At 51.0% G+C, this 27591-nt stretch overlaps 1 protein-coding gene across 1 annotated transcript in view; it reads right to left on the bottom strand.

Annotated features, from left to right (window-relative positions):
* Positions 1 to 226: 226 nt before the first annotated feature.
* The window catches only part of IQGAP3 (IQ motif containing GTPase activating protein 3), a 39591-nt gene continuing 12226 nt past the window's right edge, over positions 227 to 27591 (bottom strand). The window contains exons 12-38 of the mRNA XM_069478572.1: positions 25955 to 26118; positions 24253 to 24410; positions 22715 to 22836; positions 22439 to 22602; positions 21115 to 21205; positions 20062 to 20229; positions 19831 to 19970; positions 19556 to 19726; positions 16195 to 16278; positions 15958 to 16029; positions 15788 to 15857; positions 13135 to 13343; positions 12265 to 12417; positions 11804 to 11967; positions 11251 to 11475; positions 10242 to 10382; positions 7998 to 8082; positions 7334 to 7566; positions 6870 to 7002; positions 6636 to 6738; positions 5857 to 5983; positions 4792 to 4879; positions 3697 to 3909; positions 3067 to 3233; positions 2659 to 2760; positions 2101 to 2209; positions 227 to 1437 (exon numbers count right to left, since the gene is read on the bottom strand). Coding sequence (XP_069334673.1) covers positions 1324 to 1437; positions 2101 to 2209; positions 2659 to 2760; positions 3067 to 3233; positions 3697 to 3909; positions 4792 to 4879; positions 5857 to 5983; positions 6636 to 6738; positions 6870 to 7002; positions 7334 to 7566; positions 7998 to 8082; positions 10242 to 10382; positions 11251 to 11475; positions 11804 to 11967; positions 12265 to 12417; positions 13135 to 13343; positions 15788 to 15857; positions 15958 to 16029; positions 16195 to 16278; positions 19556 to 19726; positions 19831 to 19970; positions 20062 to 20229; positions 21115 to 21205; positions 22439 to 22602; positions 22715 to 22836; positions 24253 to 24410; positions 25955 to 26118 — 3770 coding nt within the window. The 3' untranslated portion in view covers positions 227 to 1323. The remainder of the gene's footprint in view (positions 1438 to 2100; positions 2210 to 2658; positions 2761 to 3066; positions 3234 to 3696; positions 3910 to 4791; positions 4880 to 5856; positions 5984 to 6635; positions 6739 to 6869; positions 7003 to 7333; positions 7567 to 7997; positions 8083 to 10241; positions 10383 to 11250; positions 11476 to 11803; positions 11968 to 12264; positions 12418 to 13134; positions 13344 to 15787; positions 15858 to 15957; positions 16030 to 16194; positions 16279 to 19555; positions 19727 to 19830; positions 19971 to 20061; positions 20230 to 21114; positions 21206 to 22438; positions 22603 to 22714; positions 22837 to 24252; positions 24411 to 25954; positions 26119 to 27591) is intronic.

Here is a 27591-nt window from a genome sequence, read left to right as displayed (position 1 = left end):
AGCATTCCTTCCTCCTCTCTGTCCCCTGGGGGAGGGAAGAGAGGAATAAATGCCACATCTCATTAAGCTTTTACGAGCTCAGACAAGCAGAGTGGGCCCACACCGGAGGCAGGCAGAGGGCTGGGGGAGGCTACAGGAAAGATTCCCCAGCTCTCTCAGGGAAGATGTGTTCCAGAACTTGGAGGCCTGCTCTGAAGGAAATGAAATAAGGAGTTAAAAACAGATGTGGGAATAAGAGCTGCTTTTATTAAAATGAAATCAGAAGGGCAATAGGACAGGAAGTTGGGTAGATGTGGGGACAACAGAGAGACAGTGGCAGAGGCAGGACTGCAGATCTGTGGAAACTGTCTGGAAGAGTCATCTCTAAGGCATGAGAGAACTGAGGATGCGAGAGAAAAGGGAAAGGCTCATCTTTTATCACATGAAGCTGAAATAATGAGATCTTAAACACAAGTGAGAACCCTACTGCCCTGACCCAAAGTGACTTTTAAATACAAAGGTATAAAAGACTGGCATGGGCAGTAGTTTGAATAGGGGAAATTAGAACTTTTTCTTTGAGCTCAAAAAAATTGAAAGAATTAAAACCATGATCAAGGCTGCACAGTGATCCAGAGGGTAGGGCTGGGAGACAGAATAAATACCCTAGTGACCCACGTATAAAATAGACAATAAACAAGAGCATGAGATTTGAGGTTAATGGAAGGTCATCTTGCCTGCGCCGCCATGGAGGACAACAGTGCCACATGGGCAGTCACAAACAAGGCACCTCCCCACTCCCCGCTCAGGTGTGAGGACGAGGGCTTGGAGTGTATGCAGTGCCACAGCAGAACAGTGACCTGGGCTTCAGCAGGGCAGGGACACCCACTGCTGATGAAGTGGCAGGTGGGGATGGGGAGCCTGGCCCTGGCTTTGTGGGCACGCAGAAAGAAGGAAGGGAGAGGGGAAATCAGGCCGCTAGGGCAGTGTTGTAATATTGGGGTGACCATGGGCAGGCAGTAGCACACACAAGAGCAACAGCCTTCCCAAACCAAGGGGCAGGCCCTAAGTTCATACCCTACCAACTAGCTGGAAAACCGTGGGGTTTACCGTACATGGTAAAAGCCACACAGCTGGACTCCAGGGCAAGGCCCACTTTAGCCAATTAGAAGAGATACACCTGTGACCAGGGACGCACACTCCTGCCAGTTGGGGAAGGGGTGAGGATCCTAGAGCCTTGCCCAGTCCTGAGCTCTGGGTATCTGCAGGGAAATGGAGTAGTGAGTTAGTGTTAAAGAAAAGCATCCGGCAAGGTAAGAGGGGCTTGGGTAGCACCCTCTGCCTCTGTTACTTCCGCAAGAACTTCTTATTGAGGAGGAAGATGAGAAGGTTGACATTGACTTTGGCCTTGTTGAAGAGTTTCATGACAGCCACACCCTCATACTGGAGCTGCAGGAGGTCCTAGGAGGGAAGGGGCAGGGAGGGAAGTTTAAAGGCTTCTGGCTGTGGTCCAGCCAGACAGTCTACAAAACACTAACATCACAGAGACTCACTCAGTCACCAGTGGCACTGGCCACTGAAGTAGGGCATTGGAACCCCACCTCACAAATGAGGAAACCAAGGCCAAGAGAGAGAGGTACAGCGACTTGACCAAATGTCAACTCAAGCAGACTCGGGGCTTGAAATCAGTTTTCTCACCCAAAAGGCGAAATAGCAGAGCAAAAAGATTTGGATTTAAAATCACTGCTTCCCTGAACACTGGTCTATGACTTAGGCTGGCTTCTTAACCTTTTAGCCACACAGTATGTAAAACAGGGATAATACCTCAGAGCTGTGGAGAGGATTAAATGAGGTAACGTGTAAAGCCCCCAACATGTGATAGGGCTTCACATATTAATCCCGCTCTCACGCTGCCAGCCCACTCACTCGCCCTGATGCTTGGCAGTGGGGTCTGTGTCAGGGTGTGGGGAACGGGAGGCGTGGGCTGTACCTTTCTCTTCAGGAATAGATAATGCTGATTGGGTGGGGAACTGAGTTGGTGTCATCTGAAGACTAGGGAAGTGAGGCTGGCCAGCACCTAAAGCCCAGCAGGTGTCTTGAGGGCTCACGGGAGTGTCCCCTCACCTGATAGTGAAGCTGAAATCGCTCCATGTCCACACCCAGGAACTTGGCATTTACTTCAAACTTTCCTGCCTCGTCTCCAGGGGTGATGTCGAAGATGACGTTTCTGAAGCTGTCAGGAACAAGATTCAAAACAGGAACCTATCACCTCCTTCCAGGGCCACAGCCCAATTCTTGCATCCACCACTCCTCATGCTGGGGAGCGGTGTGTGTCATCCAGAGCCAGGCTTCCCCTCTGTCACTCCCAGGAGTGCCCAGCTGTCTTCTCCCAATTTTACTTCTACTTACCACACCACCTCTTTAATCTGCCAGGTCCTACCCAGCTGTTCTTGCCTCCAGGAAGCTTTCCCAGCATGCCCTGCTTCAGGGTATCTAGTGCTAGACCACGCCCACTGCCCTTAACATCTGTCTGGGGTGCCTGTCTCCACCATTATTCTAGCAGCTCCTTTAGGCCAGGGCCATGCTCCTCCTGCCCTTCCACCTGGTGCCTAGCCCAGAGCTCCACCCCCCCACGTTAGGGGACAGGAAAGGTCTGACATCCTGCCCTCCAAAGACACGTACTGAGAGATGGGAAGATCTTCAATTTCCACCAAGACACCCTTCTCCAGGAGCTGGGCTGCAGTGTAATGAAGAGAAGGCTGCTTCTTCCTCTTCCCAGAACTCCTGATTAAAAGAAGGCCCCCGAGAATTCATCCAACAAACTTTTTACCACCCAAGACATTCCTTCTCTGTGGCTGGCAGGAAGGAAATTAGACCTGGAAGACTTCTCACTGGTGGAAGACAGAGGAGAGGGGCTGCACTGGAGCCCAAGACTTTCTGAGCAAAGTTCAAAGACCAGAGTCAGGAAGGGACTGTGCTGTGCTGGGGGGAGATTCCCTTTCAAGGCTGGGAGACAGTGGGGCAGAGGGCAACATGGGCAGGGGTGCAAGGTCACGGATGACCTTCTGAGTGGAGAAAGGCAGGACCTACTTGGAGTTGGGGGCCAGGTGGTCCAGGCAGGCCCGGATGTACTGGCTGTAGTAGTCGCCCTGCTCCTCATAGAAGGTGGTCTTAGTGCTCAGGCCCTGGAATGTGTCCTGAAGCTTCACCAGCTCTGCCTTCCGCCGTTGCCGGTGCCTGTGTTGGTTGCGGATGTCCTGGAGTTGGGGGACCGAGGGAGAAGATGAGTGGCCCCTCCCAGCAGGAGAGCCTCAGGGCCTGACATAGGCCAAAGAACAACACACTGTGAAGATCTTTAGGAAGAACAGGAAGAGGGAGATTTCAAGGTTGTTTTTCCTAGGAGCAGGACAACCTAAGGACCCCATCCCAAACTCTTAACACATATCTGTGGGGCTTCTCCACCACTGAGAAGCAATTGGTTTCAAGGCTCCTTGTTCTTTAGTAAAAGAGAGTTGCAAGAACATCTCCCTCTCTGGCTAATTTCAAGATCTTCCCTTGAAAAAGGACTCTCAGCCTTCCTCTAACTGGTAATGATTTGGGGTGGGCGCTCACCAGGGAGAGGCTTGCTCTTGCACTATGATCTGCCCACGCATGCACGTACATGTGTCCGCACACACATGTGCAGACACAGGCACACACAGCCCAGGCCCAGGCCGTTACCTTGGCCAACTCGTCCACTAGCTCCTGGTAGCCGTTGCTGGCACTGGCCAACCCCAGGCCTTCGAGTCGGCGCAGGTTCCGCAGGACACGCCGTTGCTTCTCTGCCAGTGGCAGGAGGGAGTGTGCTGTCAGTGAGCGGTGTCGTCGCAGCGGCTCTGGGGTCTGGGCCTCACAGGCCTGGCGTCGGCACATCAACCGCTTGTGGGCTGCTTCCTGGGGGGTGGAGAGGGCAGGCCAGATGCTGGAAGGGTCTGCCAGGATCTACCATTCTGCCCCCAACCCAGGGCAGGCCCCGGGGCACCAGCAACAAAGGGAGACCTGGGCACTTTTCTGGGCACCACCAGGAAAGTACCCTGAAGCCCAGCTTCTCGAGGGGAATGGTTGGGGACAGGGTGTAGCTTTTGGAGAACATCAAGGTGTAACATCATAACACACGGTGTAATACATGGAAGGGCCTCATGGATTGCCACAGGGGAGGAGTGGCCCAAAGGAGACCCAAACAAGCTACAGCATCAAGGATTCTGAATAGACATTGGCTGTCACTTTCCAACAGTGAAGCTTTGTGATGGCACCAGGTGTTCAGGGGCATTTCCTCCCTGTTCTATGTTTTGGGACATGCCTCTTACTGGCCATCACCATCTTTTGTCTGGGAAGTCCCTGGCTTAGTCCTCACTCCAGCTGGTCCAACCTGCCCCTGGCCCCCCCACCCACCTACCACCTTCTGCCTCCAGGCCTTCAGGAGACCTCTCCTTTTCTGAGCACAGGTCTTCCGTGCTCCTCAAGGTAGCCTTGTCAGACTGCCTCTCGGCACTCCCCTGACACCCCAGCACTGATATAGGGGGCTCTTGTTTCAGTGTGTGCTGTGGGGAGGGAGGTGGAGTCCCACGACTCTGCAGCTCGAGGCTCCTCAAGGCCTGTGGGCCTCCGGGGGTTGAGGGCAGAGACCTTGACCTTCCAGAGCTCTCATTACTGGTAAACACAGGTATCTGCTTATGGTGGACTAGGGGTGAGGTTCAGGGGAGGGAATCAGCAATGCAGGTGGGGTGAGGTGGCGAATGAACCAGACCAAACCTACAGGCTGACCTGGCCACTCACCTGCTCTCTGGAAGCTGAGAGGGACAGGATCTCCTTGAGGGAGTCCCCAGGGTGGAACTGTATGATATCAGCCAGCATCTGCTTCGTGCTGCAGGAGGAGGGCAATGATGGCAGAGAGGTGAGGGGCAGGGGAAGGGTATGGACATGGTGCTGGCCAGGGGTCTGACAGTAAGTGGACACTGTCCCACATCATGACTGGCAGGGATGCTTGGGAGGTAAGGAGAGCGAGGCATTAGCACAAGGGGAGGCATGTCGTTGCCTAGAATACCCTCCCCACAAATTATCTTCCTTTGAGTCCTTGGGCTGAAGTATGCATGCCCTCCTCCCTCCCAACCCAGGTGTCCCTTCTCCTGAGCTCTCAATGCACCCGACACCCACCTCCCTCTCTGACTGTGTGTTCGGCTGTAGCTCTACCCTGCTCTCCACCTTTTGATGGCAGGACAAAGCACAACACCCCACTCATTGTCTACTGAGTGAATGAACAAGTGGAGGGAGGTGCCTTGTCGGCAGGGAGCTTGAGCTGGTAACCTGGCTCCTCTTCTCTGCGGATGATCAACCCAGCCCTGCTGGAGGCCCTCCCTCACTTCTACAAAACTGGGGAAGAGAAGCTCCATGCCCATCTCCTGCCCATCACACAAGAGCAGGGAATTAGAACACGAGCTCCACGACTCACTGGCTGTGAAACTTTGGACAAGTCACATCTTCAACTATGAAGAGGGAAAGCCGCCATCTACCTCATAGCTTGTCCCTAAGCTTAAATGATAACATATAAAAAGGCATTTGGTAAATAGCACAACAATATGCAAACACCCATTGTTGTCAATATCATAGCCATTCCTTTGCCTTCAGCTACAACACAGAGCAAAATGCTGAGATTGCCAGAAGGAAAATAGCTGAGACTGCAGCGAGGGGAGTGTGAGTTCGGCTTCAGAGAGAACTTCTGGAAGAAAAGGGAGCCCAGGAAGAAGGTGGAATTGCCCCCTCAGAGGAGGGCTGCTTTATTGGCCTCAGAGCTGGGGAGCTCGGGGAGCTCAGGGAGCCGGAGGCAGAGCCAGCCTCACCAACCTCAGAAGTAGGCTTCGGGCATCAGTATCATCAGCATCCACCTCCAGTCCTTCAAACTTGTTGGTGAGTGTCAGGGACACTTCCAGCTTGCTCAGGTCCACGCACCCATCTGCAGCTATGCTCTCCCCTGAGGTAGGGTGAGGAATGAGAGGGAGACAGGCACACATACACATGCACACATCGACAGGGCCAGGGTAACGTGCTACTCCATGGGCTCCTCTTCCAGGAGGCTTTCCCACGCTGCCTCAGGGGACCACCCTGTGCCCTCAACCCTGAGCACCAATGGAAGGACTGTTACCCATGGATTATACATACCCTTGCGTTATTGGGGCTGTGCCTCCCCCACACCCTCAGCTCTGGGTGCCTGGGAGCAGAGGGCTGTGCCTCCCTGAGCCTGGAGCTCCTGGCTCTCTCCAGTCACCATCTTCATTCTGCCCTTCACCCTGTAAGCCAGCTTCCTGCCATCCCACAGCCCTGAAATCCCTCCTCATTGGAGAAACCTATTGAGACCCCACCAGGCCCCTATCTATGCAACATCTCTCTTACATGATTTAATTGGCCACTTATATGATGGTACTGGGTCCTTCCACTGTCTACTCTTTCCATATCATGTCTGTCCCTGAGTCCATATCAGGATCAGAGGGAGAGGGGGAGGGTATGTAAGTTGCCCATGACACAACCCTGGACTGAGTGGCCATGCTCACATGCCCTGCCCCCCGCCTGTCCATCCCTCCCTGTGGGCCCCCCAGCTGGCCTCAGATGCCAAGGAGGGTACGCACCAATGAGGTCAGGAATGGTGGGCAGCTCCCCAAGGTCCTCCAGGAGCTCATGCAGGGGATCATGGTGATCGGGGGCGATGCAGTCCTGGTGCTCCAGCAATAGCTGCAGGAGGGAGGAAGAAAAGGAGATGCAGGGTCTGAGCCAGACCTTCTTCCTGAGGCCAGCCCACCACCTCATCATGGGCTTCCAGACCCCTGCCCACCTAGCCAGCACTCCAGGTTGCAGCCCCTTACCCTGTGTGTGTTGACCAGCTCCCCCACGGTGATATACACCATGGGTTTGGCCACAGCCACCATGTCTGAGTACTCGTCCATCACAAAACGCTCCTCTGGCTCTGGCACCTGGCAGGCTCTGCAGATGAACTTCCTGTCTCCAGAAGGATGGCACGTGAGACAGTGGGGAGGGCCAGGACCCCCACACATGTTCTGTCCCCATCATTTCCTCCAGGCTGCTCTAGCAACTGCTCAATTCTGACTCTCCAGTCCTGGCTCCTGCCCTCTGTCCCAATGCCCACCTCAAGCCAATCTCCTGTAATAGCACCTCTTTTCTCTCCACTGGGGAGTCCTCGCAACACCCTGTCCTCCGGCCCTATCACTATACCCCTCCCCTCCATGCCTCTCTTCCTCATGGATGCTGGAGGGGAGAAGCGGGACATGAACGATGAGACAGGGAGGAAAGGGACTCCAGAATACAAGACCTGAACTTGAGGTGCGTCTCCTCCAGATAGTTGTTCAGGACCTGCAGGTGCTGGCTCTCCCCAGAGAAGGCCTTGCCAGCCGCAGCGTGCTGCAGGAGCTGAGCCACAGCCCCCAGGGTGTGGCGCTGGGGGGCAGCCAGGGCACCACCCGCTGCCAGAGCCACAATGTCGAAGGCATCGGGGGCCACCACAGCGGGGTTCAGGAAGCGGTAGTACAGGAGGTTTCCTACCACCTGAGGGTAGAGGAGACCCTCCCAGAAGTGCCCGGAGGCTGCCCTGACTGCGCAGCCCCACATTCCCAGCTCCCTTGGCTGGAAGAGACACCTGGGCCAAGCCCTTCACTTTACAGAAAACAGACCTAGAGCAGGGAGGCAACTTGCTCAAGGTCATGCAGCCACCTTGAACAAGAGCTGGGACTAGAACCCAGATCTCCTGACAAGCAGCCCAGGGTTGTCCACTCTGTTAGCTCACAGCCCAGCTGCCTTCCCATCTGCTACCCAAAGCCCTGCTGGTGAGCCAGGTTTGATTTATAGGGTGGAGTGTACTTTCCTCCTTGGATTTTTATGGCATTGGGTTTTCTGTCCTTTTGTCCCAGTCTGGGGGATCATAGGTACCAGCAGGGCAATGGAAGATTGGGAGGTGGCGGAAGGGAGACAACACTTACCTTATAGACCTCGCTTTCCGTGGCATTGGGGAACTTCTCTGCCAGAGTTGTCTTTAGGACTTTGGCCACATAACGCATCCCATATCTGGGGACAAAGCAATAGGTGCACAGTGGCTGTGTTGTCTCTTTCTCTGCCAGAGCTCAGGGCATGAGTGTCTGGCTGCCTCTCCTTCCCCTGGCTCAGCCACACCAGAGTCGAGCTCAAGTACTGTCCCTCCACTATCCACAGCCAGCTCCCTGCTGCCCTCCTCCAGACATCTCTGGGTCTTGTCCCTTCTTGTCCCTTCTTGCCCTATGTCAGTAGCCAGGACTGGAGCCCTGTCATTTACTGAAGCTCTCACACAGCCCCCAACACCGTTAGAGAGCCTCTTCCTTGAGACCCTCCAGTCACCCCTGCAGAACAGCCCAGATCACAATGTCCATCTCCTCTGCCCCCTTACTCCCCCACTGTGGTACCTTTAGTCTATACCTTGAGTATCTGACACTCAGCCAAACCCTGTCCCAGGACAGCCCAGGGGACTCTGAGGCAGTCAATCTTGTCAGCTGTCACAGAGCACCTGCGAGGGGCTGGTCTGGGCTACGGGCAGGGCCTGAGGAGATCAATGAGCTGCGAGAGGAAGCTCCAGTCCTGAATCCACTAACAACCAGAGATATCATCTTAGGCTATTTCCTTCCTTTTTGTAAGTCTGTTCCCTAGTCTGGAAAATAGGAATACTCATACTTGCTCCATCTTACAGGCTTTTTATGAAGATCAAGTGAAATTATGTCTGTGAGAATAGTGCATAATGGTAGAGTGCTATTCAAATATGCTTGACTTTATTATTACTGTTATTCCTATTATGGATGTGCCACCTACAAATTTAATTAAATTAATTTAAAAGCTATTTCCACTCCTAGGATACTAGAGACAGAAATTTACAGCTCATTGTGTACTTATTTCTTAGGCCTAGAACAATCTTATATGTCTCCAACTTGTAAACTGTTGATCCAGTTCTCCAGGTTTGGGGAGCAGGGTTATGAACTCTGTGGGTTCCCTCTCTGGCATCCCCACCTTTGCCCCAGCCAGCACTGAGCACAAGGAAGGCTGGCTGGCTGGCTGAGGGATGGGTCTAGACGATGACCACTTTGTCAACATTTTCACTCATTTGCTTTTCAAAAAACATTTATTGAAATAGCCAAGATATGGAGTCAACCTAAATGTCCCACAATGGATGAATAGATTAAAAAAAGTGATATATATATAATGGAATGCTATTCAGTCATAAAAAGGAATCAAATCCTATCATTTGTGACAACATGGATGAACCTAGAGGACATCATGTTAAGTGAAATAGGCCAGGCACAGGAGGGCAAATACCATATGATCTAATTCATATGTGGAATCTAAAAACATTGATGTCATAAAAGGAGAAAGGAGATGGTGCTTACCAGAGGTAAGGAGGGGAGGGAGAGAGAGGATGGGGAGAAGTTGGTCAATGAGTACAAAGTTGCAGTTAAACAGGAGGAATAAGTTCTGGTGTTCTATTGCACAGAGGGGTGACTATAGTTAATGTATTGTATATTTCAAAATAGCTAAAAGAGGCCAGATGTGGTGGTTCATGCTTGTAATCCTAGGCTGAGGTAGGAGGCAATCCTCCCAGAAGTTTGAGACCAGCCTGAGTGCAAGTGAGACCTCATTTTTACAAAAAAAATAAAAAAATTAGCTGAGTATGGTGGTGCACACCTGTCAAACCAGCTGCTCAGGAGGCTGAGACAGGAGGATTGCTGGAGCCCAGGAGTTTGAGGGTGCAGTGAGCTATGATGATGCCACTGCATTCTAGCCTGGGTGACAGAGCAAGGCTCTGTCTCAAAAAAAAAAAAAAAAAAAAAGAAAGAAGGAAGAGAACTATAAAGTGCTTTATCGGTTTGAAGTATTTCTTACTTTTGACATTGTGAACTGAAGAGTCCTATTTTATCCCATTTGCTCTCAGACAATAATATGTCCCTGTGATCATTTTGGTTTCCTTCCTCTGGCTCCCTGGGATATCCTGACAGGCCACACACAGAACTGCATGCTACATTACAGCTCAACTCTCTAGCAGGGGCTTTGTGCATTCTTCACACATCTCCTGGAACCCCTCTGAGTACCCCAGCTCCATTTCCGTTCCTGCGTTCCTTTAGGACTATGACCCTGCTCTGCTCCCCACCGTGGCCTGGCTCTCTTGAAATACTGTGTCTAGGCTTGGGTGGGGCTGTCGCACATACGGAATTTGGTCCACAGATGAGATGATGGCTACAAGGAACTTATCAGTTATGGCGAGGAGGTTGCGCAGGGAGATGTCCAGTCGTCTTTGGATCTCAGGGTGGCTCAAGGCCTGGTCTGGGGTGACATCATAGGGGAGATGGCTGTGGGCAGAGAGAGACAAGGTATAGCTGGAGCCCCCTCCCACGGCCTCCCTTCCCCAGGCTCTATCCTTTACACTCTTCATCTCACATGATCTTATATAGATATGCTAAGGGCAGCCCAGCATGCTAAAGGGGAATAGGCCAGAATAAGAGAAAGGACTCAGACAGGACTGGAGAAATGTGGGTGGAAGGTGGAAAGAGAGAGTATCCGCAGGGAGGCTGAAAGAGTGTAGGAAGGAATGGAGAACCTGGAATCTACAGAGAGACTTCTACGGGGAACTGATGGAAACCAGGGGGCGACCCTGCAAGTGATCTTTGGCAACTGGGACAATGAGGGAGGTTGGGCCAAGGCCTTGTAGTTCCCTCACCTAAAGCCTCCTGTGCCATCCAGAGCAGCCCCCAGGATTGCCTGCTTTCCTCAGTGGCTAGATTTCCCTAATACCTATGAACCTGAGTGATGCCCCCAATCTATAAGGCCAACCTATTTCTTCCACTATTTCATGTGCCTATTCATCTGTAAATCTGAATATTCATCTATGTCCCTATCAATAAGGAGTCCATATCCCAACTCCCAGCAAATCTGACATATCATTTGCAAGCACTGACACAGCAATTAACCACATTTGCATATTCATCTGTGCTCATTTTATGTTAAGCCCACCAGGTCTGGAGTCATTTACATCAGTTCCATGTTAATTACCAGGAGGGGTCTAAAAGGCTACCTTATTTACTCCTATAGGGCTAGTGTCATATTTGCGTAAATCAGCATGCACATTTATATGCCACCTTCAAAGTACACCCAAGCTTCCCCAGTGAGGCCCAAGATGCAGCTGATCAAAGAGAGCTCTCCCTTTGCTCCCCTGCTCACCTGCGCTGCCCTGTGTGGGCCTCAGTCTGGTTGATCCAGCTCTTGTACAGGTGGACGGGGTCTGTGTGGACGCTGAGCACCTTGTCCTCCAGCACGTCCTGAACAACTTTGCCCAGGATCTCCCGCAGGGCACTCTGTCCCCGCTCATTACGGTAGAATCTCACCACCAGCCTCACCACAGTTGGGTTGCCAGTCACCACGTCCTGGGGATGCTCCACCTTTGACCTGTGGTTCAAGAGGTCAGAAGCTGGTCTCCTGCCTCTGTGTAGGACAAATAGTTGCTTTTCCTTTTTCAGATTTTGGCTGTTCAAAGCCTGCTCTGGAGTTCCCCCTCTTAAGGAATGTCCTGATCTTTTTCTCTCTCATCCCCAGCCCATGTCCTCCCACTGTGGTGTCCCAGATGTTTTACAGTATCTCCACAGGAAGCAGAGAAAAGAAGTCTTCTGATTCCATTTCTACCCTTAAACCTCAATAGGATGTCACCTTGTGAAGGAGCGAACAGGGCGTCTCTTAACCCATTCTCTTCCCACTGCTTAGTGTCTGGAGAGCCTACTTGATTTCCTCTTGGAGCGCTGTCTTGAACAGCTGGAGCAGGAGATAGGCCTCTCGGCGGCTGGAGGCATAGTTGTACAGACTGAAAATCACTGCCTCCATGAACTTGGTGGTTTTGTTCTGTGGCATCTGGAAGATCAGCTTGGCCAGATAGATTGGTTGAGTCTGCAAGGAATAGGGGAGGTAGGAACGGCTGACAGTGTAGTTCAAGGACTAGTGACTGGAAAAGGAAAGGCTTTCCTGATAGAAACTTGAAATGGAGAAACCACTGTCACACTTTCTCATGGTACTGGAAATATTCCAGACAAACTGGGGAAGAGGTTGTGTCCTTCCCTGGACTCAAGGCACTAAGATATGAGAAAAGACACCTTGCATGGAGGCAAAGGCACAGACAAGAAGGCCTTAAGGTCCTAGGCCTTCAGGGAATGGTAGAGACTTCTCCTTCTAACGTCCTCTGCTCACCTGGAGTAGGTAGAAGAGGTGTTGGTATGCTTCTAGCTTCTGCCGTTTCTCTTTGCTCAGTGACTTCAATCCCTTCTGCTTGTCTAGAACCATCATATCCGAAAGCTGTTCCTTATTCTTCTTGGTCAGCTTCTTGCAGTGGGAGACCACCTCCTATAGGGGTTGGGAACCAGGTGATACAACCAGCCCAGACCAGCACAGAGCACAGAACATATGGTCTAGAATCAGTGGCTTGAAGAGCTGAGGCTTTCTGCTATTCAAGGAATAGGCATGAGCCAGGGGAGATATACAGTTCTGGGGTGATGAAGAGCCCCTCCTACTGTCCTGAGACTCCATCTGGCACCTCTGCTCTCACAGGGGTGAGTCCCCAAAGAGAGCTGGGTTGCCAGGCGGAGGCACCGTGTCTATTTGTTGTTTGCTATTATATTTTATTAGACTGTTGTATACATTTGAGGTGGGGCTATCACTATATTACTACTACCCTGTCACTGCATATTTGTATGGTAATCTACAGTTTAAGAGCTTTCATATTCATCTCTACATTTGGACTAGTAAGGTCAGACATTCTCATTACTGCCAGTTTGCTAATGAGGAAACAGACATAGAAGTTAAATGACTACCCACAGTCCCATCACTAGGAACCAGCAGAGCCAGGCATTCCGATTCTGTTGAGTGCTCTTTCTACTGTATCTTGTGTCCCCAACAAATGGCTTACTAGAATGGCAGAGGACCACTGGAACAAGAGCCTTAGCCAGGTGATAAAATCCACGCCATTTTTAAAAGATGTGATTAACAACCAGAGAATGGTCAGCATCACCTCCCCAGAGGCAGCCAGATGTGGGGGAAGGGGCAGGCAGGTGGGCCTCTCACCTGCAGGGTGATCCGGTTCTTTACCAGCAGACCAATCTTGATATCCATGATGTTGAGGTCCTGCTCCAGCTGCTGATTGGACCGGATCTTCCTAACTACCTCTTCCTGAAGCTTCAGCAGCTCCGCCTCAGCCAAGAAGTCCTGCTGGCTTTGATTTAAGAGATGGGCAAATCTTCGTACCACACTGAGAGGAGGGTGGGGTGCGTGTACTGGGAGGAAGGGAGGAGACATCAGGATCAGGCATGCCTCACCAGAAGCCTTTTGCCAGCCCCACCCCAGGGTCAGCCTACCCTTGGTCCCCATTCTGCTTGAGGCCCCTGACCCCAGTCCTCTTCTAACTGTTCTACTTGCACTAGGAGGGCAGGGAGCAGCCTCCCAGCCAGGCCTGTCCCCAGGCTCCTTGTTTTATAACCAGGAATGACACAAGAGCTGTTCTTCCCTTTCCTCTGGATTCACCCCCAACCTGGGCATATCCCAGTGATGTCCCACATCAAAGTCAGAGCCCCTGCTCCCTCCGATATCCTCCCAGGCCTCCCTAGTCTACCCCGACTTACTGCCTACTCCTGTGGGGCCAACCTGTTTCTCCTCCTTCTACCTGCTAGCCTCCACTCAGCCCTGCCTGCCCTCACAAGGGTCCTCTGTCAGGAGTGTCTGTGCACAGCAGGAAGCACCAGAAGACAGGATGGCCAATGGGCTTTATAGTATAGGGGAGGTCAGAATTAGCTGGCAATTCTCTTTGATCACCTTTGGAGTTGGTATTTGAGCAAAAACAACCAAAAAGAAGCCTCTGAGCTAAGCTATAGCTGAGCTATAGCTGAGCTATAACAAAACAACAACTAAATAATGTTTACTATGGGGCAGACACTGTTCTAAGTGCTTTTGCGTACTTAAAACAACCCTATGAGGTCAGTACACTATAACTATCCCATCTCACAGGTGAGATCACTGAGGCACAGAAAGGGTAAGTAACTTGCCTTAGGTTACACAGCTAGTAATAAATGAAGGAGTCAGATCTGGAGGATGAATAAAACTAGGCCTTATCCCCAAAGGCAGTCTGATAGGTGATCTAGAGAAATAAACCACAATTCACTACAGTGTGGTTAGTGCTAAGAAAGGGGCCGGCACAGGGATTTTTAGGAAAACAAAAGTGGGGCACCCAACCCCATCTGGGGAGTAAAGTGGCCCCACCTGAGACTGTGAAAAGGAGGTGAAAGAGGGTGAATGTGGCTGTTTGGGAAGTACTGGGAGTCCGTCGTGTCTGGGGCACAGTGCAGAGGGTGCAGTGACGGGAGGTCAGGGAGGTTAGAGGTACGGGGAGAGGCTGGGTCACAGAGAGCCTTGAAAACCATGGTTGGGAGACTAGACTTTATCCTCAGGGCAACAAGGAGTCATGACAGGTCTTAAGCAGGAGAGTGACAAGATCACATGTATAGGTTTAATGGATTAATCTGGCCACAGCAGGAGAATGGGTCTTTGAGGAGTGAAGAACAGTAGTCTGAAACAATTGATGGCATCTTGGATTTGATGAAATACAGCGGGTTAACTCGTTTAATCCTCAAAGCAACCCTACAAGATAGGTATTATCATTATGTTCATTTTATAAAGGACAAAACCGGGCAATAAAGAAGTCAGTGACTTGCTTAGGGCTACACAGCTAGTAAGTGGCAGAGCTCCGAGTAGAGTTTCAAGGCTAATGAAGTTGGGAGATAGGACTAGGAAAAACAAATTCTTCCAGAAAAATCATAAACTGAAGAGAAGAAAAAGAAGATAAAAGATGGCCAGGTCAGTGGTATTATTATAACAGCAAGAGACAAAAATAGAAAGGGCCAGGCTGGGGAGAGGTGAGATGGAGGGAAAGAAGCTAGTTGCCCGGAAGCAGACGGTCCAAGTGCCCATGGCCAGAGAAGGGGCAGGCAAAGCTCGTGTGGGCAGGACAGGGGGAAGAAGGACTGAGGACGTCAAGAGAGGACTCCTGAATGGTACATGTAAGTGTAGCCTCAAGGCCAGGAGGGAAAGGGACCTACTACTTCAGGAACCCAGGGGCTAGAGATGAATGTGGAAATGGACCACTGGTCAATTTCACAAAAAGGAAAGGGATTCCTAAGGCTGGGCTTCTGGACTTGAAGGACAAGGGCCAGGAGCAGCCTAGAAGGACATCTTTAAGGCTTTAAAAACACACTGAACTAACGGGAAATACGGGGCAGGAAAATGGCACTCCTTTAAGTGCTTCTCCTCACGTTCCCCAGCACCACAGAACGCACTCTGCGTGCCTTGCCACGTCTCACGTGCGCTGGAACAGAGGTCAGGAGGTGGAAGTCATGGATGGGGAGGGGGGCAAAGAGGGAGAAAGTTGGAACCCTAGGGAGAGGAGAAAGATCCTTTTCTTTGTGCTTTGGTAGTAGCAACAGGTAATAATCTAAGCCTGGTACAAAAAGAAAGTGGTTAGAGGAAATTTCTCCGTGAAAAGACTGTCTGTAATAGGGGTGAGCGGGGGCGGGGGGGGGGGGGGGGGGGGGGAGGGTTGTTATAACCCCTGTTCCACATTCCTGCACAGACAACTTGTGACTACCTTCCCCTTATCTGCTGTGCAATCTTAAGAGGGATATCTGGAATCTCTCCCATCAAGCTGGGGGAAGGTAGACAGGCAGCTCACCTAATATCCTGTAGTCACCCTGGGCTTTCCTGGCTCGGAAAAATGCCTGGATCTTCACAATGGAGTTAACCTGCCATGAACACAGATGGGAAAAGGGTTGCTGGCAGCCCTTGCTCTGGCCTCATGAGTAAAGTTGGGCATGTGGGCAGGGGGAACAGGGTGATATTCACATTCTTCTGGAAGTAGTGCAGACGCCTCAGGTATTGCCTCCGAGCTGCCCACATCCGGGCCCAGGCCTGGATCTGGAGGAGAGATGCTGCCTCAGAGCTCCAGGCCTGGGGCCCACACCCTTAGCCCCAGGCCAATTCAGCCAACTCCAGAGGTTACGAGGAGGTGAGAGGACTACAGAATTGTTCTCAGAGGGTCCTTCAAGGGAGATGGGAACTTGCCTGAAGCACTATTGCTACCTTGATTATGGCATCCAGGTTTGCTTTTAAATACTGTAACCGCTCCAGGTAAATCTTCCGCTGTCTGTAACCCCGCCAAAGAGCCTGCAAATCAGGAGAAAACAGAGATAACCCTAGCAGGTCTCCTTTGGCTGGAGAGGGTTTTGGGAAAAGCCTTGTCTTAGGCTCTCCAGGGAAGGGAGGGGGGCAGATAAGTAGAGGGGGAAGGGGAAACTGGCCTGGTTCTCAAAGAACTTCCACCCTCCTGGGGAACACCAAACAGCTGCACATAGACAACCATGCCCTCTGCCACACTCCCTGGTCCCAGCACACACATACCCCCCCACCCAACCAACACCTCCTCCCAGAAACTCAACTATAACATAAAGGCCTAAAAGATACTAATAAATCATACACCTATTCACCAACTTCACCAAAGCATGTACCGTATCACCGCACAATATACTCATACACCCATATGCAGACCACCCACACCCTGTCTCACACAGCCCTCCCTCACGTACACAGGAAGTGGGTAGAGAGCAGTCTGGAGAGGCACATAACGGTGTGGGTGGGAAGCATCTATAGGCACAGAGTCCCGTGCCCACTATCTCTGCCAGTGGCCACCTGGGCAACAGCAGGTCACTAATGTTCTCATAACTCACACTTCTCTTCACAATGACACCATCCAGCTCAACCCCAGCTCTCAGCAAATCTGCCCCACAAGGTCCCCAGTAATTCAGCTGTCAGTCTGATGGCCTCTCCCCTGGCTGGTCTGCCACAAAGGTCCAACTGACTATCTTCTCCATAAATCACACCCCCTTTGGTCTCTAAAACACAAATCTCATGGCTCCCCTCATTATGGTTCCTTTCTAGGAGCCTCTTTCCTTTCACCCCAAGCTTGTGTGGGATTAATTTTCCTAAAGCCTCCATCTGGACTGCCTTACCCCAAGCCCCAAAGTACCTAGAAGTTCTTTCTTTTTCTTTTCTTTTTTTTTTTTTGAGACAGGGTCTCACTCTGTCACCCCAGCTGCAGTGCAGTGATGTCATCATAGCTCACTGCAACCTCAAATTCCTGGGCTCAAGTGATCCTCCCAAAGTGCTAGGATTACAGTGTGACCCGCTGCACCAAGGCCTCTAGAAATTCTTGACCATCGGACTCCACACTCCCTATCTGACTTTCCACTGGTCCCCTATCTTCTTAAGGATTCTAGACTCAGCAGACATTTTGTTTTCTTCTAAACATGCCATATGATTTTCTGCCCTGAACCTTTGTTTACACTCACTCTCATCCCCGGCCCTATCCCTACCCACTGAAATCCTTCCTGTCTTTTAGGATCCATGTCAAACATCTCCCACCGTGCAGGCCCTGGAGGATACTCTACCACTGACATTGTCATGGTTTGGTGAGATTTAAGAGCATCCACTTTTATCCAGTTGTTCTCCTAGCTCTTCCTAAAGCCAGTTCTCCTGGCCAGGCTTTCCCCTAAGCCTGTTGGGATATGATGTAAGAGGCAGTTTGGCCCATGACACCAGCTGTCCATGTCGGAGCCTAGAGGCCAGGAAGCCCCCATTTCCATGCCTGCTGTCAGCACTCTTTCCTCTCCTACTCCAGGTACTACCTAGAAAGTTGCTGGGGGAAAAGGCAGAGGAGACTCCTCTCTGCACTTACCCCCTACCCAGCCTCCACCAGGCTCCTTAAGAATGAAACCTCCTAATTTGGATTGGTCAGGATTCAGGACCCTGGGTGGGGTTCCGGCCAGTGTCAGAGCTTTCAGGAGAGACTAAAGTCTCAGCACACCTGGGCAGCCTCATTTCTGATTCTCACTTAGCTGGAGGGCAAAGGGCCTAAAGCTCTGGGCTACCTGCCTCTTTCTGTCTCCGAGGATTCAGGCCAGAGCCCACACAACTCCAGCACTAATGACAAATGCACACTCTGACTCCATCTTCCCTCCCACCGTTGGTGTAGCTTTTCCTCTCCTTAGTGTGAAATTCCAGTCTTGGCTCAGGAGGGAGAAATCCTTATGATTCAGACCACTAAATTCAGATTACTGAAGTTCTGTATTGAGTTCAGGGACCAATGCCCTGAAAATAACATCTTATAATGGCTACCACCAATGGAGCACTTAGCACACCAAGTGCTACATGTAATTTTCCTCCTTAATCCTCACAGTCAACATGAGGTGAGTATCATCATTATGAATTTTGACACTGAGTGCTAGAGAGGGCTTAAGTAAGGTGCCTAAGGTCATGTGACCCAGAAGTGGTAGGACCAGGAGGCACACTCCAGCTTCTGACTCTAAAGCCTGAGCTTTCAATTACTACCCCACATGCCCTAGGTCATAATCAAGGGCAACTTGCCAGTCTCAGTCTGCACATCTGTCTCCTTTGGGGTCCTCTGGTCTTCTTTGTGTCCCTACTATTACAATGTCTAGTAGCAACTGTACTCCAGAGGGAGAGATGTGATCACTCACCTGGGGGTCCACACCTATCTCCCACCCTTGCCCAGTGCCAAGCAGCATGCTTTGCAGACACTAGGCATTCAAAGCTGTTTATTAAATGAAGTATCTTCACATTGCTAGCATCTCCATGAGGCCCCCTAGATCACATGTGCCTGGGGAGGTCTCTGCTTAACTGCCATCATCCTGGCTTGCACAGTGCCCCGGCTATCTTCCCAGCTGGCCTCACTTCCTAATTACTTGTGATCAGTCCACACTGGACCAGACACATTTTAGAAGAATAAAAATGGAAAGGCCTGGCTGGAGAGGAAAGGTAGACACTCTTCTTTTCCTAAGGGATATTCCACTCCTTCTCTGTTTAACACCACCACCTCTTCACAACTCCTATTCTGGTCAGGAAGTCCTCCTAGTGTGTAAACACTGGTGTCTTACTAAATCTTATTTCACTGTTCCCTTGGGCAAGCTAGAAGAGCAGCTCTCATACTGTCTGGATAGTGATGGTGACGATAGTAACTAGCACTTATTCCATGTTCTTACCTACCTACCAGGCACTGTTTATAGATACAGATATGTATAGACACTTTAGATATTACCTCACTTAATCCTCATAACAACCCTATAAGGTAGGTGCTGTCAATTATCTGTATTTTTTCAGATGAGAAAACTGGGGGACCAATGAGGAAACCGAGGGGCCGTTGACGAAGCTGAGGGAGAGAGAAAATAAGTAACTTGCCAAGGTCAACAGCTAAGAGGTGGTAGATCTGGGATTCAAACCTAGGTAGTCTGGCTCCAGCACCTGTGTACTTAACTGCTACTGTTTAGAGACCTAAAAATCATCCCACCTCTACTCAGTAAAAGGAAGTAGGAGCTCTGGAGCTCAGAGAAGCCAGGCCCTGTAGACTTTGAAAGCCAGAGCCTGCCACCTGGATCTTGATGACTGCTGGGAGCCAGATCCTCAGAAAGTGGGAATGCTCAGCAAACTTCTGCCGAACTAGGAAGCCGCGGAGGCGGGCCTGGAGCTGGATGACAAAGCCGACGTTGGCTTTCCAGAGCTGTTGGCGGTCATGGGCAGCAGTGACCTTGGTGACGGCTGACTGTGGAGGCAGGACAGAAAGGCTGTGGTCCTTTGGCAGATGGGAGCCTCTTTTTCAGGGCATCCCCATCCATGATCCCCCACCCTTGCAGGGGCCCTGCCAACCTGGATCTCCTCCCGAGTCAGGTGGGAGGTGTTGAGGCGGCAGCCGGGGGGTCGCTCCCAGGTCCCCTGGAAGGTCTGCAGATGGAAGAAGTAGGCAGTGCCATCCTTCATGTCATGTTGAACCCAGAAAGCTGTGTCTGCTAAGCAGAAACCACGTAAGCAGAGAATGTTCAGAGGAGGCAAGAGGTGGCTGGGGCAGGCAGAAGAGGATGGTCAAGCAGGGGCTATTACCTGGATGCCGTTTCTTTGCTACAGCACCTTCCAGGGCTCGCTGGTAGCCTTCGGCACAGTCGGGAACTACACCTCGGAGGGCCACGGCGGGGTTCCTCAAAACCCGCTCTGTCTGGGTTGCCTTGCCCTCCTTGATGGCCTGATTGATGGCGGCCACACCAAGAGCCACTGACCGGGGCATCAGGAGACAGCAGTCAGTCCTTCCCTCTGAGTCCCTCCCATAGCCCTTGTCCTGCCCACTGGGGAGGGGTTTGGTGAAGGAGGACACAAAATCAAGCTGTCTGATGGAGCGGACAAGGAGCATCCCAGATGGACAGAGACATACATGGAAAGCCGCAGCACGCAGCTGTGCTTGGGACAAGAGGCAGCAGTCGAGGGAGGCAGTGTGGGGGTTGGCTGGGCTAGGGCTTGGTAAAAGGAAAATCAGCTCGTACAGAAGCTTAAAGGCAGGATACGGGCAGAGAACTGTGGGACAATCTCTTAGAAGAAGAGAGTCCAAAAAGTGGGGATGGTTTAGGCACCACCTGCCTTCCAGTCACTCACAGACAGATGGACAGAGGGACTCCAGACACTGAGACTAACACCATCAGCACCCCCAGACCAGCATGCCAGTGTCTAATTGCACTGATTCTGCCCATTTTCGTCAAATCCTGCCAACTTCTCTTCTCCCACCCCAAGTCTAAATATTTTCTAGCCAGAACTAATTGACTGTTGGAACCCAAACTCAAGCTACCATCAGAAATGGAATGGATTTCTGGCTACCAAGTGATTTCACATGCTCACGTTGCAGGGAAAGTGCCCACAGGAAGGCAAGGAAGGAGGCAGCAGGTGGACTATGGGCTCTCAACTCCTGAGAATTTCCTGCCCAGCTGACTGCCAGGAAATCCACCCTGTGGTCCAAGCTGCCTGCAGCCCTCCCGTTCTGATTCTGGCCTGACTCCCCACAGAGGTTGAAGGGAGAGGGAGGTGGCTAGGAGGCTGCCTGATTATCTGGGCTGCTGCTCTCAAGTCTCCGTCCCTCCCATACCAGCACCTCTCGCCCAGCCCGCTTACTGCTCTGAGCTGTGTTTGTATCCTGGTTGGCTCTGACCACTCCCTGGCGGATCTCCTCCAGCCACAGCACAGCTCCAGGATCCCCTGTCACCTGCCAGATTGAGAGAGATGGAAAAAGACGAGACCCCAGGCTGATCATCTTTCCCAGGCCAAGTTGCCTAGGGGAAGCAAACTGCAGGCAGACACCGGGAGCTACAGGCGTAGCAATCTCCACTCTCCTCTGCCTGCCCTGTGTGGGCATGGCCTGTGGCTCCCTCTCAAACCCTCAGCACCCACCACCTTCTCAGCTGCTCAATCCCCTGTGCTGTGCCTCAGCCATGCCCAAGGATAGCCCACCCTGGAGGCTCCTATATGCCCCCACTCCCTGTTCCCCTGTGCCTCATTTCACAGCTTCTCAGGCTGATTCTGATCCTGACCGTCACCTTCTTTTTCCTATTCTTGCTCCACACTCCTCAACCCAACAAGGCAGTGGGAAAATTACATGCAACCACAGGTCAAGGAAGCCTGTGCCTACCACACTGTCAGACTGATAAAGGCTTGTTCCCTCCCTCGCCTCACCCAACCCCAGACTCTATTCCCTCTCAACTCCCCTCATCAATAATAGGCTTTGTAAACTAACATTTTACTGAGTGCTATATACCAGGCATTACTCTAAAACACTTTCTTTTGAATTAGTACTTGCAAATGATGCTTGGCACAGAGTGAGGACTCAAGAAATGTTAGCCAGTACTACTGTCAATTATCTCATTTAAATCCCGTAACTATGAGATAAACTCATTATTGTCAGTTGGTCGGTAAGGAAGCAGAGGCACAGAGGGGTTAAGCAGCATGTGCAGAGTCAGAATGCCAGGATACAAACTCAAGTAGTCTCGCTTAGGAACCCGAGCTCTCCACCACTCTCTACTGCCACATACTCAGGGCATTTCGGGTTCAAAACCCTGCCCCATTTGTCAACTTATTTGATTTTCTCCCTTATTCTAGGAAGTGGGTAGGACTAGGGTGTGCAGTATTATACAGATGAATAAATAGAACTCAGGGAGTTCAAGGGATTTGCTGAAGGTCATGTGGTCACCAAGTGTCACAGTAGGAAATCCAGCCCAGGTTCTCTGGCTCCTGGGCCTGTGCTCTTCCCACGCTCTGTCCAGTGCCCTGGCAATGATGGCCATCTTCCCACATCAGATCTGAACCCCTCCCTATCCCTTTCCCCCACTGGAAGACACTGTCCATCAGACTGGAGCTCTGCCAGGGTGCAATTGGGCACAGCTCTACCCACAGGGGATGTTCTTCCTGCTCTGGTGACCAACCCAGCTAGCCCTGACCTCACCTGGGCCTTCTGCCTTTTGGCTGCCACAAGGAGGAGATGGTACCGAGGGGCAACAGGGAGGCTGACATCGTCCAGGCCAGCAGCAGGAAGCAGGAGGGCAGACAGAGTTTTCTCAGGGCTGCCTTGGTCCAGAGCATCGTTGATGAGGCTGACTGCCAGGACCTCTGAGAAAGAGAGATCCAACTGGGCAGGGGCCCCAGACTTACGGCTAAGGGACGAGGCTTCCCAAGTTAGGCCGTCTTCTCCCCCCCACCCCCCGTTCCCGACTGCACTCACGGTCGGTCTCTTCCTGAACCTGAGCATTGACCTGGCTCACAGTGGCTTGCAGGTCATTCCAGCTCAGGAAGGCCTCATCCACTCCACGCGCCTGTCGCAGTTTCACCAGGGCATCAAAGTAACTGGCAACAGGGTGAGGGAGAGAGAGGTGAAGTGAGCAGCATGTGAACCATCAGCCAGAAGTCAGGGGGAACATTTAAACTATTTTCCTCACTTGGCCTCCGGGACACATACTCTCTCGGTTCTCTTCTCACCCCACAGGTTATTCTTTCTGTGACTCCTCTGCTGCTTCTTCCCTGACCTCTAAACATTGGAGCATCCCAATCTTCAGTCTTTATACCTCTTCTCTCTCCATACTCATATTCTCGGTGATCTTACCTAATCTCATGGCTTTAATCACCCTATGCTAATGGCTCCCAAAAGCACAACTCCAGCCCATTTATTTACCCCAGCTGCCCCCTTGGGATCTCCACGTGAATATCTACTAAGCACCTCAAACCCAACAGCTGACATCCGAATTCCTAATTCCCCTGCTCATCCTGCATCTCCCATGGTCTCTCCCATCTTGCCAAAAATCTTGGAGTCACACCTGACTCCATTCTCTCTCACACCCCATATGCACTACATAACCAAATCCTGCCAGTTCTGCTTTCAGACTATATCCAAAATCTGACTCCTTTTCCCCACCTCCACTGTTACTGCTCTAGGCCAAGCCCCCATCATCTCCTGCATGGATTACTTCACTTGCTAACAGGTCACCCTGCTTTTTCCCTTGCACCCCGGTAGTCCATTCTCAGCATAGCAGCCAGAATGATTGTTAAAGTAGGTCAGATCATCTCCCTCCTGGCTCAAAACCCTCCCGTGGCTTCCTTCCTCACTCAGAGTAAAAGCAAGAGGCCTACATGGTCTGGCCTCTGCGACTCTGTCTCCATCTCCCACTCCTCTCCCTTCCTCACCCCACTCCACCACACTGGCTTCCTGGTATTCTCTGGACACACCAAGGACATTTCTTTCTCAGGGCTTCTGCCCCAGATAGCCCTGCGGCAACCACTTATGCCTTTTAGGTCTCTCAATACATGACCTCCTTAGCAGAGAGGCCCTCCATAACCACATTATGTAAAACAGAAAACCCAGCCCTACTATGTCCCTACCCTTTATCCCCTAGGTCTTGTTTTATTTTTCTCTATAGCTCTTCTCTTCTAATCATCTGTCTCCCTCTACTAGCATGTAAGTTTGATGAGAACAGAAACTGTTTTGTTCACTGCTGTTTCCCAGCACCTAGAATAGTATCTGGCACAGGGGTGGGCACTCAAACGTTTGCTATGCAAGAATGAGTCAATGAAAGAAAGGGGAATGACTATGAACCCATCCACTCCCAGGAAGAAACACAAGCAAAGGAACTGTGAACAGACCCAGAGGGTGGGCCTGGACCCAACAACGGGGCAGCATGCGGAAGGCTAGTCTCCAAGCAGAACTCTGAGTCTTGGCTACATTTCCCCCATCCCCTCACTCCAAACACACGGCTAAGCCTTTCTCACCGCTGAGCATTTTCTCCTTCCACCTCCGCCAGGCCTGTGGCTGGGTTCACCAGGCTGCTCCAGAAGCCACTGGCATCCCTGGCCTCCAGGGCCTGGTTAATCAGGACCACAGCTGAGAGCATCTCCACGGCCACAAAGAGCTCCTCCTGGCCAAGCTCCTACAACAGTGGTGAGGACCAATTCCCAAGTGGGCAGGTGAAGGGCCTGAGGGCCTACCCACCATCCTGCCCCCAAGGTTCTCGAATATCCCAATATCTCCATCCCAAAACCCCATTGATCTAATTCACTCACTAACAATTAATCATACTTAACACTCAGGAATGTTTACTATATGCTCAATTATAAGTACTTCAAATACATTATCATTTAATTTTCATAACAAGCCAATAATAGTATAATACCATAGGTACTATCAATATCCCATTTCCTAGACAAGCCCATACCCAATAATGTAAGTTGAACCTAGGTGTCTGATTTTGGAGCCCACACTTAGCCAGTGAGCTCTACCAGCTCCCTCCTGGTCTGTGCTGCACATCAAGAACCGCACTAGGCCCTGGGCGTACAGAGATGAAGATGAAGTGGTCACCTCCATATGACACTGCACACCCAAGAGGCCCTGGCCCCATTTCCCTGCCCAGTTCTCCTCCTTTTCAAACATTTGTTTATGCCGTTCCCTCTGTCCGGAGCACCCTTCCTGTCCTCTACAAACAGAATGTTGTGAATAATAACAACAGCAGCAACAATAGCTAAATCTTACTTTCTAGGCTCTTCTCTAAGCACATATATTAACTCACTTAATCCTTTCAATAACCCTATGAGGTAAATATATTATTGTTCCCATTTTATATATGAAGAAATTGAGGGGCAGAGAAGGAAAATAACTTGTCCAGTGTCACATAGCTAAGGACTAGCAGAGCCAGATTTGAACTCAGGCAGTCTGGTTCTGAAGTCCACAACTTTAGTCACTGTGTTTTCCCTCTTAGTACTTATTTTACACTCCCTTGTGCTGTAGTTATTCGATGTTGAAACTGTGCCTTTCCTGAGGGTCATGCCTGTGTCCGGGTTGTGCCTGGAGTAGGTGCACTATAGATGCCTGCTGTGGGTGTGCTTCTCTATCGATTCTCTTCCAGGAAGCCTTCCCAGACTTACCCCTAGCTCTGCTTCCTCTATTTCCTTGGTCTGAAGACTTATTCCACCTACATCATCTCCTCTTCTCTCCCTGTGTCTCTATCTGGACCCTCAGGTGTATTCTAACTCCTCCAACAGACTGCCAAGTACCTAAGCGAGGACCTCACTGTTACGGAAGCTGCGTGGAGTGGGGTGAGGTGGGACAGCAGGGTGGTTAAAAGCAGGGGCTTCAAGTACCTTCAGCTTTGCATCCACCCCAGCACTGCCAGTCACAGCAGTGTGGGGCAAGTGACTTAAAGTCTGCATCTCAGTGTCCTCATCTCTAAAATAGAAATAACAAGACTTCCCTTATAGAGCTCTTTTAAGGATTAAATGAGTGTATAAAGCGGTGTTTGCTCAAGGGTATTGGCTATTATAATATGGCTCAGTAAGGAAAGGACAGTCGTCCCCTCCTCCTCCCCCTAATCTCTTGCCAGCGTCTCAGACTGCCCTCAGAGGGTGCTCTGGACTGCCCGTCCTGATCCTTCCAGCTGCTTGGGAACCCCAGAGCTAGACCCACATTTCTGGGGCTTACCCCCTGCTGCTGCCGCTGGAGCACTGCCAGCTCCTGCTGGTACATTGCCGAGGCAAAGGGGTACACTGGAGGCAGCTGGGCTTCAGGGCACAGCAGCTCCTTCACAGTGTCAGCTGCCACTCCCCTCTGGATGGCTTTGTTGATCCGTCGCACAGCCTGGAGCACTGCAGGGGAGAAGAGCAACAGGCCGCATAGGGTGGGCACTCAGTGTCATCGCCACTCTCCTGGCCAACTAGGCTCTGCTGGGGATCTCTGAGGGGAAATGGCTTTGTAACTGCTCTCAAAAACCCTTCTGCTAGGTTAAAATGCATTTCTAAATGTTCAGGAGGAAAAGGGGCTGGGTTGCTTTAAGAAGAAGCTCTATAAGAAGCAATATGTCAGGCCTAGAAGTTGAGTAGCTCAGCATGTAACACAGAGTGACTGTCATGGCAGAGGTGAGTTCCTAAGGTAGTGAGCACGAGATTGACAGGGGACTAATGGAGCATAACTAAGATGAGGTTAGGCAAGGGGCTCCAGGGACCAAGCCTTGACAACGGCACAGAGGAACAAGGAACCAGCTCCAGGGTGGAGCCATTTGGGTTGCAAAGAGTGGGAGTAAGCTAAAAAGGGCTAGACGCATCATTGTAATTTGAGTTTACAAACTCTGGGGCTTATAAAATGCCAAGCAGATATAGGCATTGGCATCAAGGAGCGCACAATCTACTGGAGAGAAAGAAGCAAACCAAAATATCTACAGTGCACTGCTGCCAATGCCATGTTAGAAGTCCATTCCCCATATGCAAACCTCTTCCTCGCAAAATGCTATGGCAGTGCAGGGAAGGAGGGATTCTGGCTGGGAGAGAATAGGACGACTTCGCAGAGGAGGAAGCCTTTGAAACAGCTCTGGAGGATGTTTTTACCTGCTTCCAACAGGTAAAAGTGTGGGAGAAATGTAACCCAGAGGACCAGAGGCCTGGTGATGGGAAAGGCTGGGGGGCAGTTGGGAAGAACAGGTTGTGTGGCTCAGCTGAACTGGGTGCAATGTGAACGGAAGAGATGGGGAAGAACTCTGAAAAGGTCTTACCTGCCAGGCCAAGAAGATAGGACAAAAGTGTAGGCTAAATAATGGAAGAACCCATGAAGGTCTGAAGATGGTCATCAGGGAGATAAGATCAGGTCAGCGTTTCAGAGATTGCTCTGGTAGCAACAATCAGGAACGAACTGAGCTGATCAGGCAAGCAGTAGGGAGGAGTGGCCCGGGGGCTACTTGGAGTTAGTGAGCTAGTATCTGAAAGCTCTCTTAGACAAAGGTAAATGGTTACTGAGCAACCGCAAAAGCTGACAGCAAGTCCAGACTGATCAAGTGGCTGTAACAGGTCTGGTGTCCACAGGCTGCGGCACTGGGCCTCGGCACTCTATTTCTCTTCACTCTTGCTGTACAGATTGGTCTCTTGGAGGGAGACAATAACTTATACACATTCTTTTAATAAACAATTATATAAGTATATAATGTTTTTAAGGGAAACTGAGTTAGAACATGAGTTTCTCTCTCATCTGGGAAATTATTACGTTTCAAAAGCCAAAGGAATTCAAGCGAGTTGAAACTGTCAAAAATACAGGTGAACTGCCTAAAAGGAAACTGCCCGCTCCAGTAGGCC

The sequence above is a fragment of the Eulemur rufifrons genome, chromosome 8, assembly GCF_041146395.1.
Source record: "Eulemur rufifrons isolate Redbay chromosome 8, OSU_ERuf_1, whole genome shotgun sequence".
Lineage (NCBI taxonomy): Eukaryota > Metazoa > Chordata > Mammalia > Primates > Lemuridae > Eulemur > Eulemur rufifrons.
Note: the sequence above shows the minus strand (reverse complement) of the source record. Positions and strands in the feature narration are given on the sequence as shown.